This window comes from Phaenicophaeus curvirostris, chromosome Z (assembly GCF_032191515.1).
Source record: "Phaenicophaeus curvirostris isolate KB17595 chromosome Z, BPBGC_Pcur_1.0, whole genome shotgun sequence".
NCBI lineage: Eukaryota > Metazoa > Chordata > Aves > Cuculiformes > Cuculidae > Phaenicophaeus > Phaenicophaeus curvirostris.
In genome coordinates, this window is record NC_091431.1 from 6,826,421 (window position 1) to 6,844,318 (window position 17,898).

The following is a 17,898-nucleotide window of genomic DNA, read 5'->3' on the forward strand; positions in this document are numbered from 1 at the left end:
TGGGCCCGGGCAGCCAACCAGTTTTCCACCCAGGAGAGTGTTCGCCTGTCCAGGCCAGAGGCTGACAGTTTCCTAAGCAGAACGCTGTGAGAAACTGTGTCAAAGGCTTTACTGAAGTCCAAGAAGATACATCCACAGCCTTTCCCTTGTCCAGTAGGTGGATCACATTGTCGTAGAGGGTGATCAAGTTAGTTTGGCAAGACCTGCCTTTCATGAACCCGTGTTGACTGGGCCTGATCACTCGGTTCTCATACACGTGGTTCATGATAGCACTCAAGATCACCTGTTCCGTGACTTTCCCTGGCACTGAGGTCAGACTGACAGGCCTGTAGTTTCCTGGGTCCTCCCTCCAACCCTTCTTGTAGATGGGCACATCAGCCAGCCTCCAGTCCAGTGGGACTTCCCCAGTCTTCCAGGACTGTTGGAAGATGATGGAAAGGGGTTTGGCCAGCACATCCACCAGCTCCTTTAATACCCTTGGGTGGATCCCGTCCGGCCCCATAGACTTGTGGGTGTCTAGCTGGGCAAGCAAGTCTCTAACTGCCTCCTCTTGGATCATGGGAGCCTCATTCTGCTCCTCTAACTCCTCAGTTTGTACACAGAGGGAACAACTTTCTTTACAATTAAAGACTGAGGCAAAGAAGGCATTAAGTACCTCAGCCTTTTCCTGATCCCCTGTCTCTGTTGTTCCTTCTGCATCCAGTTGGGACTGGATATTCTCCCTAATTCTCCTCTTATTGTTAATGCATTTATAGAAAGATTTTTTATTATCTTTCACAGACTTAGCCAATCTGATCATGTCGAGCTTCTTATTGATGAGCACCCCCAAGTCCTCTCCACAAGGCTGCTCTCAATCACATCATCCCCCATCTTGTATTGAAACTGTGGATACTGTTATGCATACTAAAAAGGGAAAAGATGATTTACTTATGAAGGGCAGAGGCCTGCAACTATTATCTGTCATTCTACCCTCAAGAAGATTGACTCTCCCACCCAGCTTGGTGTTGTCTTCAAACTCACTGAGAGTGCACTCAAGCCCCTGGTGTAGACAATTGATCAAGAAGTAAACAGAACTGGTCCCAACACTGAGCCCTGATGAAACACTGCTTGTGACTGGCAGCCAACTGGGTTTAACTCCTTTCACCACAACTTTCTAGGCTTGGCTATCCAGTCAGTATTTTAACCAGTAAAAAGTACACCTGTCTACGCCACAATCCACCACTTTGTCTAGGAGAATGCTGTGGGAGACAGTGTTAAGTCTTTACTAAAGTTGAGGAAAATAAAAAACACAGCCTTTCCCTCATCCACTAGCTGGGTCACCTGATCATAGAAAGAGATTGGTTTGGTCAAGTAGGACCTACCTTTCATGAACCCGTGTTGGCTGGACCTGATGCGCTGGATGTACTGCACATATTTGGTGGGTGCACTCAAGGTGAGCTGCTCCATAATCTTCTTCATTATTGAGGTCAGGCTGATAGGCCTGCAGTTCCCTGGATCCTCCTTCTGGTGGGTGGGCTTCTTGTAGATGGGCATCACATTGGCAAGCTTCCAGTCATCTGGAACCTTCCTGGTTAACCAGAACTGCCGATAAATAATTGAGAGTGGCTTGGCAAGCTCCTCTGCGAGCTTCCTCAGTACTCTCCAATGGATCCCATCTAGCTCACGGAATGGTGAGTGTCCAGGTGGTTTAGCAGGTCTGCTTCCTCCTGGATTGTAGGGAATTTATTCTGCTCTGCACCCCTATCTTCCATCTCAGGGGCCCGAATATCCTGGAAATAACTGGTCTGACTATTAAGGACTAAGGCAAAGAAGGCATTAAATACCTCAGCCTTTTCCTTGCCCTTGGTGGCAATGTTTACCACCTCCTCCCCCATCCAATAAAGGATGGAGATTCTCCTTGGAGTTTTCTTTGTTATTATTGCATCTGTAAAAACATCTTTTTGTTATCTCATCTCTTATAACAGTGGCCAGATTGAGTTCTAGCTGTGCTTTTGCCTTTCTAGTTTTCTCTCTGCATGACCTAATGAAATCCATGTAGTCTTCTAGAGATGTCCGTCCCTTCCTCCAAAAGTAAATTCTCCCTCTCCTTTTTTTTTTTTTCCTGAGTCCCAGCAAAATCTCCCTGTTCAGCCATGCTGGACGTGTTCCCCACTACTTTGTCTTATGGCACATGGGAATAGCCAGCTCCTCTGCCTTTCCGATTTCCTTCTTGAAAATTGTTCAGCCTTCCTGGACACCTTTGTCCTTTAGAACTCTTCCCCAAGGGAGTCTCTCAACCAATGTCCTCAGCGGGCTGAAGTTTGCCCTCTGGAAAATCATGGTAGTGGTTTTGCTGGCCTGCCTCCTTACTTTACCTAGAATTAAGAACTTTATCATTTTATGGACACTAAGCTCAAGACAGCCTCCAACCACCACATCTCCCACACAAGTCCTCTGTAAACATCAGGTCAAGCAAGACACCTGCCCTGGCTCACTTATGAGCTGTGTCAGGAAGTTATCTGCCACACAGTCCAGAAACCTCCTCGACCAAACTTTTTAGGGCTTATTTTAAATCCAAATCCATTTGAATCACTCTTAAGGGAAGTTAAGTATCTCACAAAGGTTTTATACCTGTTTTAACTCAATCAGAAAAGGATTTCGTTAGACTGCTATAATTTCACCAGAAATACAATGCATTGCTATGACTGTGACCTGATTGCCCATCACCACAAAGGACAAGTTTTCCACCTCTTCTGGAGCACAACGCTCAACTGTAAGCCCCTCTGTGCCCAGGAAGTTGTTCTTGAACTCCATAGACAACTGCAGCACATCACCTTGTATTGCTGCTGCCATTGTAGCCTTCATAAGGACATGCAGCAGCAGATAAAAGTGATTAATGTTTGCTCCAAAATTCAGACAAAAATAGAAAGAGAAGTATTAATTTGATATTTATGTTGTTTTTCTTCCTGTATTTTTTTTTCCACCAAATGGTCGTGTTTATCTTTACTATTCTATATCTCATTCAGCTGTTTGCTTGAGGCTACGCTGTATGAATGAACATGAATGAAGCTCCAGGTAATTAATTTTTCCAGAGTTTCTGCTGTTCACAATGCTGGAGAAAAGCTTAGAAATGTAAGTAGGATGATTGCTACCGGGTTAGCTACTGTAAAATAAAGAAAACAGAAGACACTACACAGTACCAAAAGCTGTTCAAGGTATTTTGTCCTAAGCGAAATCCAGACATCCTGAGGTTCTTGTTTAGGATTTTGGGGTGTTTTGGAAGGATGATTATTGCAGCAGATCAGAGGGTGAATTTGACACTTGAAAAACCTGGGGAAACTAAAGGAAGATATGAGCTGATATCTGCTGGAGATTGTTACTCTGCATGTTCTTTTACCTGCCTTCTAGTGTCCTTGCCTGTAGTCACGCACAGTATAAGATTCTTTGTGCTTGTCTACAGCGCATTCCTATACAGCTCACTCTGCAAAGTATGCATTTTATGGGATCAGTCTGCAAAGATGTTTTAATTTAGGTTATCCAGCCTGAAGCCTGGATTTTTTCCTGCAATTTTGAGGAGTATCTGATGATATGATCTGGGGTGACTCTGCACTGTAAAGTAACAATGCAGTCTTCTATGCAAATCATACTGTTGGAGATTCCTTTACAGCTTTGGGGTTCAAATATGGATTTTACAGCCCCCACTATTACAATGTGGGGCCATCTGTGAACCGGTGAACTGGGTGAATTACCTCAAGCTATTAGCTGCAACGTGTCTGCTTCCATGTAATTTATGGAGAGGATGGAAGAGATGTGTTCCAGAGTCCTAGTATGAGGTAAGAGTTGGCTTCTCTCTGTTTCAGTGCAAAAATGGCCAGAGAGTTACTCGCCCACATGAGCCTTCGTTAAGTGATGTAAGGTGTGGACTCCTGGCCATGGGAGAAGCCTGTTGCACAATTTACCCCATGCCACTTGAGCACTAATGAAATAAAAGTAGGATAGGAGGGGGAGTGTGTGAGGCTGAGACCACGTAGCCACTAGGAAGGATAGCATGCCTTGCTGGTAGCTAGTGGCTTTCACCGCAGAAAGTATGTGATTGACAACCCTGTCATCCAGCACTGCGATCCAGTCACACCAGCTTCTCAGGAACAGTGGCAACTATTAATCACAAGATTTTTTAAAGCCTATTTCTAGTTGTTTGAGTAACGATGGGCAACATAATTTACCAAACACTTGTTCCATGTCCACCTGGGGTTGTCTGATCCCGTGATTGGGACTATTTGTCACTATAAAGGTAAATAGTAATGCCAGACGCACCAAATGCTTCTGTGGAAGATAAAGTGTCTATCTGTTCCACTGGATTTACCAAAGCCCTGGTAAAACTGGAAAATGTTTTAAACTACATGAACACAGCCCAAAATCACATCCCTCATATGCATGTAGGTGTTGCCACATCTGTTGGATTCAGAAAGGTCATGAGCCATCCTTGAGGAGGACCATCACCCCATTACCCATTGATGAAATGTTGCATCCAAAAGTGATGAGGAGGACAAGTGGAAGCTGTCACCTGTAGGCCTGGAAGTGTTACCTCCTTGCAGTTCACAAGAAAGTCAGCAGCAATGATCTAAACATCTGAGGGGCACAAAAGCACAAGGCATAAGCAGCAATTAAACTGCTATTAACAAGAAACGCATGGCAAGTATTTCTGGGCACTTGGAGTACAGTTGGGTCTGCATATGAAAAATAATTCACTGAATTCAGCAGTTCAAGCACATAGATATGTGATCTCCAAGGTTTTATTGCACTTCTACACCTAAATTATTTTTATTGCAAACCCATAATTTTAACTATTATAACAAATCTGTTAAACACTTATTACGCACACTGCATTATCTTGTGTTCATAAGTTTTGGATTTCTTTCCATGGAATCTTATTATTTTTAATTAAAACAAATAATGCAGACTCAAATAATACAGGCTATCTAGAGAATGTTAGAGCAGTTATTTTGATTCACTTCCTTATAAAATTTCCATTGTAGTTGGAACATGCTTTCAGCCACTTCTGTACTTTCTGTCTAGTGCTTTGAATATTTTGCTCTGTATCTTTCACTGTTTCCTTCCCCAAGAGCTATTGGGCAGTCTTTTCAAGTTTGAGGTTAGTGCAGATAGAACATCTGGGTGTTTCTCAGGGGAGAACTGCGCATTATGTTCTGCCCTGGTGCTGCAGCACACCTGCAACATCAGCAAGTACTCAGGGGATATCCTATGGTGGGACATATCAGAGAGGCAAGACGAGGCTGAAGACATTTCCTCTCATTAACATATGTATTGAGCATCAAAATGCTGCTCACATAGATATTTTAGGTCCACAAAGGTAGCCTCTGTATTTTCTTCAAATAATGAGATGTGCTGCAAGGCCCCACGGGCCCTGTATTTATATAGCCTATATTGGTGAGCCAAGCAGATATTTTCAATGATTTTTTAGGTATGACCCACGTCCAGTCTCCCATTTCTTGATTATATCATTAATTCAGTAGTAACACTTAAGTCTCAAGCCAGCCTCTCCTGGCTCTGATCACTCTTTCCAATAGCCTACTTTTGGCTGTAAGCACTTTGCAAACACCTTTACTCCTGCTTGGTATTTTTGTCTATGGTTTCATGATCTGCTGCAGGGAAAATATAGTCCGACCTCAGTCACATTGATAACATGTTTGGGTCATCAGGCAAGGATAATAATAGACTTGATTCGATTCATAAAACGCTTAGGTGACAGATAATAGTTGCAGGCCTCTGCCCTTCGTAAGTAAATCATCTTTTCCCTTTTTAGTATGCATGACAGTATCCATGGTTCCAATACAGGATGAGGGATGATGTGATTGAGAGCAGCCTTGTGGAGAGGACTTGGGGGTGCTCATCAATAAGAAGCTCGACATGATCAGATTGGCTAAGTCTGTGAAAGATAATAAAAAATCTTTCTATAAATGCATTAACAATAAAAGGAGGACTAGGGAGAATATCCAGTCCCAACTGGATGCAGAAGGAACAACAGAGACAGGGGATCAGGAAAAGGCTGAGGTACTTAATGCCTTCTTTGCCTCAGTCTTTAATTGTAAAGAAAGTTGTTCCCTCTGTGTACAAACTGAGGAGTTAGAGGAGCAGAATGAGGCTCCCATGATCCAAGAGGAGGCAGTTAGAGACTTGCTTGCCCAGCTAGACACCCACAAGTCTATGGGGCCGGACGGGATCCACCCAAGGGTATTAAAGGAGCTGGTGGATGTGCTGGCCAAACCCCTTTCCATCATCTTCCAACAGTCCTGGAAGACTGGGGAAGTTCCACTGGACTGGAGGCTGGCTGATGTTGTGCCCATCTACAAGAAGGGCACAACAACCCTATGCAGTGCTACAGACTGGGAGAAGTCTGGCTGGAAAGCTGCCTGGAGGAGAAGGACCTGGGGGTGTTATTTGACAGCTGACTGAACATGAGCCAGCAGTGTGCCCAGGTGGCCAAGAAGGCCAATGGCATCTTGGCTTGTATAAGAAACGGTGTGACCAGCAGGTCCAGGGAGGTTATTCTCCCTCTGTACTCGGCACTGGTGAGACCGCTCCTTGAATCCTGTGTTCAGTTCTGGGCCCCTCACCACAAGAAGGATGTTGAGGCTCTGGAGCAAGTCCAGAGAAAAGCAATGAAGCTGGTGAAGGGGCTGGAGAACAGGCCTCATGAGGAACAGCTGAAAAAGCTGGGGATGTTTATCCTGCAGAAGAGGAGGCTGAGGGGAGACCTCATTGCTCTCTACAACTACCTGAAAGGAGGTTGTGGAGAGGAGGGAGCTGGCCTCTTCTCCCAAGTGACAGGGGACAGGACAAGAGAGAATGGCCTCAAGCTCTGCCAGGGGAGGTTCAGGCTCGGCATAAGGAAAAAATTCTTCACAGAAAGGGTCATTGGGCACTGGCAGATGCTGCCCAGGGAGGTGGTTGAGTCACCTTCCCTGGAGGTGTTTAAAGGATGGGTGGACGAGGCACTGAGGGGCATGGTTTAGTATTTGTTAGGAATGGTTGGACTCGATCCAGTGGGTCTTTTCCAACCTGGTGTTTCTATGATTCTATGAGTGCGCTCGCAGCCCAGAAGGCCAACCGTATCTTGGGCTACACAGATGTTAAGAGGGCTGGAACGCCTCCAATATGAGGACAAGCTGAGAGAGTTTAGGCTGTTCAGCCTGGAGAAGAGAAGGCTCTGGGGAGACCTTATAGTGACCTTCCAGCACTGAAGGGGGCTACAAGAAAGCTGGGGAGGGACTTTTTACAAAGGCATGTAGTATTAGGACTAGGGGCAATGGTGATAAATTGGAGGGGGGGAAGATTCAGGCTAGACATTAGGAGGAAATTCTTCCCAATGAGGGTGATGGGGCACTGGCACAGGTTGCCCAGGGAAGCTGTGGCTGCCCCATCCCTGGAGATGTTCAAAGACAGGTTGGATGGGGCCTGGAGCAACCTGGTCTGGTGGGACATGGACATTTAGCTGCTTACCTTGTCTTGTAAGGACACAAAAAAAATAAGGTGCCACCATTGTGACTCACTAGTGACCGGTCACCTTCACAGAGTGCTGGGCAGGATACTACCCAGCCACAGTTCAACTCTGGAAAATCTCCCAATTTATACTGTGGGCAACTGCAAGCACTTCAAGGTGATAACTACAAGTCTGTGGCCTCAGAGGCAGAGAGACACTCACTCTTGGGCTCTGAGACAGTCCACAGGTTCCTAGTCCAGTCCTGATGAACAGGCACGCAAGTCAAGTGATCAAGAACTGTTTGGGGCTCACCATGCTTTCCTTGGTACAGGCAAGGCTATGCTGTCCATCTCTCTCTTCTCCTACTTCCCAGCTGCAGCTGAGGTTGCCTCCATCCATGAACATTTCTCCCCTCCCTCTTCAGACACTGAGTCTTTCCACCTTCCCAAAATGTGTGTTTCCAGGTCAGCCAATTGCAACTTCACTTGCTCTAAACTCCCTGGCTCTTTGTACTGGCCCCTGCAAGCCCTAAGAAGTCAATGCAGGAAAATACCACAAATACAAAATATCACAATTCCTTTCCTGTGAAGTGGTGAAACCACAGTTTCCTTCCTCCAGCCTCTGAGAGTCCCTCTGTCAGCTTTGCTAGTTCCCTGTTCTTAATCCCTGGACAGGCTTAATCTCTTGAGCTTTTGAATGAAAATGAGATTTCTTCCCATCTCACTCCTTACCACATGCACAAAACTACTTATTATTGTATTGTTTCTAACCTGTCCAAAGGTTTATGTGCCACTGCACCTTCTCTTCTCTAAAGTAGGCACCACTAGGTGTCCGTAGGAGAGCCCAGGTAATATTTTCTAATTAACTTGTGATTCTTGCTTGGCTCCATCTTTCACACCATTAAGAGACCAATATATGTTCCTGCCAAGGCCTCTTAAGCTACAAGTAGGAAACCTGAGGGATTTCTCCCCCAACTGAATCTATTTAGTTTGAAGTGTCTTCTTTCACTATTAATACCTCTTTCAAGCTCTTCTAAAAATGCTGGTGTAAAATCAGACCTGGTCTGCTTCTCTGGTGGGGGAAAAAAAAGCCACAGTTGTTTGAGAAAAGTAGGCTTAAACACAGTGACTTTTCACAGAAATAGGACCACTACACTTTGTAGCTGTCCAGGGAAAAAAGTGCACAATAATGACAAATATTAGGCAAATATTACTGGCCAAGCCATCCTTGTCTCTAAAGATATGTCTTCTTTGGGTGGAAAAATCTAACTTTTGTGACCTCTTACTTTTTTTGTTTTATTTGTAGGCAAGCAGCTGGTTCCAATTAACCTGCAGAAACACTGTCTCCTGTCTGGTGCAGAAGTGAATGTGCCATATAAAACCTGGAGCCTATATGAAGGGAAAGAGATATCCTGCAAATATAATTGAATAATGGTGGCTAATGATCCATTTCCTACCTGTGTCATTTATCTGGAGACATTATCTGATGACTTTTAGTTTTTCAGTTTCCTTTTAAAAAAATGTGTTTCAGTGCACAGAAGACATGGAACTGACCAAAGGAGAATGTGGGTTATACTATTTTCCTTAAAAAAGCTGTGTTAAAATACACAATTTTTGTTTTTAAACTAACAGGTTTTGCTACTTCAAAGATGACTGTCTATAGGCAAAAGCTAATTCCTTCTCTTTCTGTGTACGCTCCCCGGTATGAAGACTCCTATAATCTTGTTGACATTGCCCTGAGCCACAGACACAAAAATATCTTAAATTATGGAAACAGGATGATTAAATCCATCCCTGCAGGCATTTAGGTTCCTTTCTGTTGTTCCTGTTTCATACAAGCAGAAAGGATTGTGTGCCTGTCACTGTTCCGGTTTTGGTCAATACTGGATCAGTTTGTCTAATAAAAGGTAACATCCCTCCTAGCAAACCTTACTATGTTAATCTTCAGCAAAGCCAGGCTGAGGTAACACCTACTTAATGGCAGTAGACCCAGACAAACATGATTTAGTGAGAGAGCTGACCTGTAGAGGACAGGGGAATCCTTTTTCAAAACTGAATGAATTTTAAAATTCCCTTCAACATTGTTTTCAAAATGGAATATGTACTGGCTATTACATGTCTAGATGTTAATTTTTCCTGTATTATTTCTCATGTCTGAAATGGTGTGTTTTAAAAATAAAAGTATATATTCTGATTTTAATAGTCCACAGGCATAAAAACTACTAAGTCTAGGAGTGTAAACGCAAAGTAGGAGGGGAAAAAAAAACCAAGAGAATTTGCAGAATAAGAAAAATAATGGAAAAAAGGAAGTTTTCTGCCCTTACAGATAGTAAGTAAGCTAAATATAGGAAATAAACTAAAGAATAGCTGAGAAATAACAATCCTTTATTCATTTTTTACAAAACTTTGATATTCTTCCCCCTGGAAACTCCAGGTACCTTGAGAGGCTCCCGACAGCCTCCCCGTGACACAGATTAGTCAGGCTCAAGCATCTGATCTCTGTGAGCACACCCACATGCAGCTCTTCCTTGTAAGAGTCTCGAGCAGGACATCAGAGAGCACATAAGAGCTTAAGAATAGACAAGCATATTTTATACATCACCATTATTCTGCAGCTTCAGGAAATCTGGTGTGTAATCTCAAAGACAGTTTTTCTGTAGTAGTAAGTAAAATGTCATACTAAGAGAAGGTTAGTCTCGACGTGGGTTGGAGTCTTAAATGTAAACTAGTTCTAGCAGAGGTATGCAATTAAGTGAATTGATTTAAGTTGGGCTTCCTAGAGGTTACACTCACCACCCTGTAAAAGAAGTTATGGGGAACAGACCATCTTATCAGACCATTTGATTTCTATTTTGAGCCATGGCATTTTGTCAGCTGCCTAAGGATTTGTACAATGTCAGACAAATGCTATCAGATCCAAACAACTGATGATCAACCTTTTTCCGAACCAGTTTTGGAAGAAGACCCTAAATCTCATAGCCATTCTCAGAATCATCCTCTGGGGACCAAAGGACAAACTTCAGGCAAAAACATTTTTCTTCAATCTTCACCTAAAAAGGCTGCATTTTGTCTGGAGTGGCTGTCCATGACCAGTGTTGGAACATAAGAGGACAGCTGCAATTTTGAGCCTTTGTTGCCTGCATGATGTCCAGGTTCACAGCAGTAATGAATTCTTCTCTTTTTGACCCTGTACACTGTAAATTGCAAAATACAAAGACATCGCTGTCTGACCCTGCTCTGTTTCTGTTAACAGAATATCTCTACTGTTCTCTGTAGCAACAAAATCTGCCTGAAAATGTGCATACTACAAGATATACCTAAACATACAAAATTTATCCTAAAGATGAAGTGATAGACAGTTCTATGGTTGAACAAAATTCATTACATCAGAGATTACATTCTCAAACAACAAAAATAAGAAGTGAAATAAACATGTACATTTTATGTTTTCTGTTTGGGAAGCATTTTGTCTTCCTAACACCAGGTTTGATCATCTTCCTGCTGACATCAATACTATATTTGCTGTTATTTCAAGAAGAAATAGCATTAAATATTTGGTTGTATATATATTTGTGTGCATGCATGCAGTCAGGATTTTCCTCCAAAAAAAAAAGTTATGTACTATAGAAAGATGTTCAGACACAGGTCTCCTGCCTTGCTAAGGTATTTTAGGTCTGTTCATGAGACTGTTTTAGTCTCAAATAAGGTCATTGTGTCTTTATCCAAGAATCTATTGCTATGTTTTAGTCACACATCCAGATTTTCAATAAGAAAGACAGGAACTACAAGGGAACCTGGACAACCACTCCCAAGAAAGGTCATATTCCATATACAATCCTTTGTTTTTTACACACTTGGGTCAGCCGTTGTGCTTAATCTCTGTGAGATATTCCACAATAGCGTGCAAGTTTGTATCTATTTTCATGCTTAGAAGCTAATCCTGTTATCTCATTTCTAAGAAATACACAAGTACTTCCTCCAGGATTCTCCATTCTTAGAAAACAAGTTATTGTTGTCTATTATTTGGTGACAGGGGATGATAACCCCTCTTATAGATACTGGAGATAAGGGTAAGAGGAAGAGTAGATGTGGGACAGCCAGTACAACAAGAGGAATCTTTTAAATATTTCTAGTAATGAACACTGAGGCTATCCTAAGCCTAGTTTTGCAAAACAGGAATTAAGGAACAATGACAAGGAGACTTCTGTGGCAGAGCCAGAGTAATGCTATACCTGATGAACCAGGATTATAGCAGGGATATTGCAGGCACGCAATGGCTTTGTGTAGCTGTCTGTGCCTCCCTCCAAAATCTCTCAGGAAGAAATAGAAGGGGAGGTAAGCCAGCCCTGTCCGAGGCTTTTCCCATCAGAATTCTGCCTAGGAAAGGAAAGCTAGGAAATAATTATCAATAAGGAAATGAAATGTCTGGCATTACCACTTTAGACCCAGACATCCAAATAATACTACAATATTAGAGATATTGCCTAAAACACGCTTGAGTTCATTCATGATGTAACTTCACCACAACCACCAGAGGCAGAGCAGCGGTAGCCGAAACTAACTTATTATGTCCTAAGAAAAGAGGTAATAAGGTACACAAAGTGTCATACTACATAGTTCTTGCAGTAAGAACTAATGTCTTTACCTTATAAAAGAACAAATGAACCTGACAGGTTAATTAAAATGACACTCACAAGCAGAGTATTACTCCGCTGCTTGCGCTGAAATGCCTGCTCAGCAGTGGCTTCACCTTGCTGCAGGTAACACCATCCCTTGCTCATCCCCCAGCAGGAGTGAAACTAAACTGGTAGTGTTTTTTCAGGTTACCAGATAATGCCAATGAAGTTTTTCACATGTACACTTTGGATCCAAACTAGACCTGCAGCTGGAACTCTTATTGAAATTATACAAACAACTCCCCGATTTTCAGAAGAATTCTGCCTGTAGTTGTGACCTGGCCCACATTTGTGTGAAACAGCCAGCGCTGGCTCTCCAGAACATGCTCTCGACAGAAACCTTGTCAGTATGCTCCCTCACTGGTCCTAGCAGGAAGGGATTAAGGAAGAATAAATCACTTGCAACCTTGTCTGTTTCTTGCTGGTATTTCTGTTCCAGCTGTGCTGCAGAAGGGAAGACAGCCAGGCAGGAAACAAAAAGACTTCAGGGGTATGTAATAAGCATACACCTGACTTTGCAAAGGCCCTGAACCACTGCTCTTGAAAGTAATTTTGTGATGCTATTCTGTTATTCTATTATTCTGCTGTGCAGACCCAGTGCTCCCATCACACCTCTGATCTCACAGTCTCCTGCTGCAGGGTGGCAGAAAAGTAGAAATGAAAAGCTTTTCTATTTGTTCAAGCTATTTTATTTAGTTAAAACACCTTTCCCCTGCAAAATCTAGTGAAATCTAGATCCATACACAAATGTGGTGTGTCCTTCTCCCGCCTTGAAGTTGTTCCTCCACCTCAAAGAGAAAATCCCTAGGTGTAGCTCAGGACAACCTCTAACTTCTTCCTTTCTCACTGCAAGACAATTCTCTACTCTTTCTGCACTGCTCAACAGCCAAATTGCCTGGCTTTGTTCTATTATCATTGTCATTGTGTAAACTTTCACTTTGTAACAGAAAGAGTCCAACAACATCCTTTTTGCAAGCTTGCATTCTCTGACTTCCCTTTAAGATTAACCTGTCTTGTGGAATGCCTCACCCCACACTCTTCCTCACCCCACTGAACTTGAAATTTTTGTTCATCCAGAGTCCTGAGCTCAGGAAGGATGCACAGTTCATGGAAAGGCGGAGGTGCTGGATGTCACGAGTTTGAAGTCCTGGGTGGACCTCAGCAGCTGGCCAGTTTGGAGTCTGTTTTGAGTCAATGTTTGCCTTCTCTCTGATTCCAGGATTCAGTTCATGCTTGGCCCAGAAGGTGAAAGGGAGGGACACCACTGGACAAAATTAATATTCTGTATAAAATGGAATTACCTTTCTACATGCAGATTAACTGGACGAGAAAGGAGTTAAATATGGTAGGAAACTTCTGCTTGTGTTGGAAATTAAATGTCATTTTGAAGGACAGTACTGCAGTACTTCACAAAAGTATCACAGGATGCGTTTGTATATACTAACTTCATCCTTATTACTCGGTACTACTGTTTCGGGAGTGAGGGAGAATAAGTTATTTTTTTCCTTTTCTTAATTTTTCCTTCTTCACCACCCCTGTTTTTCCTTTTTTTTTTCTCTCCCCTTTTTATTTTCTTTCTCTTTTTTTTTTCTTTTTTTTTTTTTCCAGGTTTTGGATAGAGATTTAAAAACTCCATTGTGATAGCAGGAAAATCCTCATTTTGGCAAGTCTAGTGGCTTGACTGGGCACCACACATGACCTTATTCCACACACAGATTTGTGTCTTGTGTTTGACATCTTGCAAATGAGTGCACGTGAAGAAAACCAGCAATCAGTAGAGTATTAGTAATCCAGCTGGGAATGTGGTTTGTTCCTGGAATGAAGAGGGTGTCTGCTTACAGTATGTATCACCCATGGCAGCAGCCCACAGTGTGGGACTCCCCTGCCAAAGGGGGACATGAACTGGCTGTCACATGGGGCCTAGTCATGGATGCACTGTTTTTGTTGGATGGGAGTGGGAGCAGTGAGAACGGAGGCTGAATCACTCCCTGCTGCCAGGTCACGCTCTTCTCCCTCATCTCCTGCACCTCTTCTGGTGGTGCAATTTGTGGACTTGGCTTTCTGAGTTGCCTTTTGTTCCATCCAATGACATTGGATGTTGGTATGTCACCTATACTGTGTCATCTGCAGTCAGCTGTGTTCCTCCCCTTGTGCCATGCTTTGCAGCCTTTCTGCACTTGGGGAAGGCTCCTCTTGTGCTTCAAGTCCCAGCCTTGCCTCCCCTGCTTTCTACAACCATAAAACCACATTATTCTATATAGGCTTGGTTCTGGGATGCAGTCTGTCATTTCAAAGACAGTATTGCTTGGACTAAGCTCTTTCAAGAAGCAGACAATGTTGAACTAAAGAAGAGATGTGGTAAATATGAAATGCAGCAAGAATACCCAGAAATTACTCTGCAGTATCTTAGCAGTAGTGGTCCCATTAGTACAAACTATTTTGAGTGCCACACAGAGGGCATGAGTAAAGAGAGGTATTCCAATATATTTTTAGAGTTAACCTCTTAGAAGTTAATGACAGGTAGTATTATTAGTCTCTGCTATTGAAGATACTAATTTTGTGCTGTGAGGATGCAGAATTAAATAACTCTCCAAGGGGCATTGTTCACTGACCTCTTTTGCTGCCAAACCCAGCCATGCCTGGGAGGACATGGAGGAATGTTTCTCCAATCATCAGCTGTTGGCTGTGGGCCTTACACCACTCCTTCATGTTCTTATAGGTACTCTCCCAGAAAGAGGACCAAACGCTAATCTTTCCTGAAGGCTTATCCCATGTGTCTTGAAAATTACTATTTTTCTGTCCCATTATTTTCTGACACAGGTAAGTTACTCCCAGGTTGCCCAACAATTTTGTGACTATTGTCACAGAAATGGTCTCTAATTTTATGTGGCTAAAAGAACCCTATATCCCTCTTACTTGTCTTTCAGTCTGTATCCATGTTGGACATTTCAAGCAGCTGTGGCAAAAGTAGGATGGTATTTAACACCATCCTGTCCTGGCAGGAACAGTGACTAACTACAGCAAGACACATTGTCCCTTGATTTTTGGTAATGTGGTTATGTTGCTGCTGTTTTAGGTGGTCTGCCATGCTGACCAGTGTTCCCAGTGCAGTAGCCTGAAGTGTAGGAGTAATCTCAGTATGGGCCTCACTCTCTTGTCTATCTTTGAAAAAAGATTTTAGATATTAAGTGTTATAGGGACTAACCTTAGTCTTAGAGTTAGCTTTCAGTCTATGAGAAACTGGAGTTCTGATAAGCATCAGAACAAAAAGATCACAGAATCATAGAACAGTTTAGGTTGGAAGGGACCTCAAAGATCATCTAATTTCAACCCCCTACTATGAGCAGGGACATGTCCCACCAGACCAGGCTGCTTAAGGCCCCATGCAACCTGGCCTTGAACACTTCAAGGGAGGGGGCAGCCACAATTTCCCTGGGCAACCTGTTCCAGTTCCTCACCACCCTCATGCAGAATTTCTTCCTAATGTCTAATTTAGATCTTTGCCTTTCCAATTTATAGGCACTGATTCTAGTCCTGTCACTACATGCCCTTATAAAAAATCCCTCCCCAGCTTTCTTGCAGGCCCTTTTCAGATACTGGAAGGTACCTTCACTATAAGGTCTCCCTGGAGCCTTTTCTTTTCCAGGCTGAGCAAGCCCAGTTGTCTCAGCCTGTCCTCATAGCAGAGGTGCTTCATTCCTTTGATCATCTTTGTGGCCCTCCTCTGGACCTGTTCCAAGAGTTCCATGTTCTTCTTATACTGAGTATCAGTTTGACTAGCAGGTCTTGACTCAACCATGTTGGTCTCTTCCCTTCCGTGCTTGATCTCCTACATCTGGGGACTCAGTGCTCTTGTGCTTTATGGAAAGCATCCTTAAATATTTGCCTGCACTGTTACATTCCCTCATCCCCGAGGATTGTTTCCCTGGTGGTCCTACTGAGTGACTCCTTGAAGAGCTGTAATTTTGCTTTCTTCAAATATAGAGTCCTGACTACAATCCTCACCTTTCCCATATTCCTCAGGTCCTTGAGCTCCACTAGTGTGTGGTCACTGCAGCCCACACTGCCTCTGATCTTCACGTGGCCAGTGAAGTCACTTGCATTGGTGATCACCAGGTCCAGTATTGCATCCCCTCGGGTGGGGGTCTCTATTACCTTGGTTAAGAAATAATCTTCAATGCACTCCAGGAGTCTCCTGGATTGCCTACAGCTTGACATGCTACTTTTCCAGCAGATGTCAGGGTTGCTAAAGTCCCTCAGTAGGATGAGAGCTTTTGAGTGTGAAGCCTCCTGTAGCTGGAGGAAGAAAGTTTAATCAGCAGGCTCTCCTTGATCAGTTGTCCTGTAGTATACACCAACGACAAAGTTCCTTTTGTTTCCTTGGCCTTTTATTCTCACCCATAAACTTTTGATCCGTTTGTGGCTGCTGTTCAGGGGCAGCTCTTCACACTCTATCCATTTTGTTATACAGAAGGCAATGCCTCCACTCCTCCTTCCTGGTCTGCCCCTCCTAAACAAGCTGTAGCTATCAACAGCCACACTCCAAGATGAAGTGGGGATCTTGTACATACACAGACTTTGGTACTTGCTTTGTGTTTTTCAAGCTCCCAGGTCTCATCTCTAAATGTAGGATGGGAAATAAGGCCTCCTTACTTGAATTCCCCAAATTACATTATCTGTACACTGCAACACCCGCCATATAAAAAAATTGAGGGCTTTTTGAAAAACAGGTGTATATATTAATTCTTGAACTTAGAGTTTCTAGATATCATTAGAATGTGGATGAAATAACAAAATCTTTGGATTAGGGTTCTGTTTTTCAAAAATCAATATACTGCAAAGCAATACTAATACTATCCAGGGAGTTGTTTCCAACAAGCGTGCTTGCAATACTTTAACCTTTCTGTTTCCTTTTGTTATGTGACCCAGATAGAGGCTAATGTTTCAACAAAGCATCAGGATTTTAAAGAGGGGAATTTGTGACTGATCACAATACAGATTTCAGTATGACTTTTAAATTTGTCATTCATTGGGTCCCTAAACATTGTTCAGTTTCAAGTAAGTTTCTGATTAGGACACCGGACACAATGAGGTGCTTTTCCCAGCATTTGTTTTAATCCTTTAGCATATTGAACTTTTGGTTTACATTAAATTACTCTGGAGGTCAGAATGTTGTTCTGTTTATTGAAAGATTCTGGCAATGGAAAATTGGAAAGTGGTCTATGACAAGAATTTGAGGACTGATGTCCAAATGACCCTTTGTTTTATTTTTAGGCATGAGATTCTCAGCTGTCTTGAGACTAAAGTTATATCTAGAGGTAGCATAAGAGTTATGTGTTGGTTTAAAACTGTAACAAACAAAAATCTTAAGTGTCATCAGTATCACACCTAAAGGACATTTAATTTAATTAAAAGCTGCTTCACTACTTGTCTTTGAGTCTTTTTACGTATTTTTAATGCTGGGATAGTTAATTTACAACTAGGGTCAGAACACAAAGAAAATGTTAAGGTGGAGCTAGAAGTAGAGAACACATCATTACAGTGAATTCATAGAATCATAGAATCACAGAATAACCAGGTTGGAAGAGACCCACCGGATCATCGAGTCCAACCATTCCTATCAAACACTAAACCATGCCCCTCAGCACCTCGTCCACCCGTGCCTTAAACACCTCCAGGGAAGGTGACTCAACCACCTCCCTGGGCAGCATCTGCCAGTGCCCAATGACCCTTTCTGTGAAAA

At 42.9% G+C, this 17,898-nt stretch overlaps 1 protein-coding gene across 1 annotated transcript in view; it reads left to right on the forward strand.

The window, feature by feature from the left end:
• The first annotated feature begins 5,907 nt into the window (after positions 1-5,907).
• The window catches only part of LOC138733482 (atrial natriuretic peptide receptor 1-like), a 146,628-nt gene continuing 134,637 nt past the window's right edge, over positions 5,908-17,898 (forward strand). The window contains exon 1 of the mRNA XM_069880672.1: positions 5,908-6,051. Within this exon, the coding sequence (XP_069736773.1) occupies positions 5,908-6,051 (144 nt within the window). The remainder of the gene's footprint in view (positions 6,052-17,898) is intronic.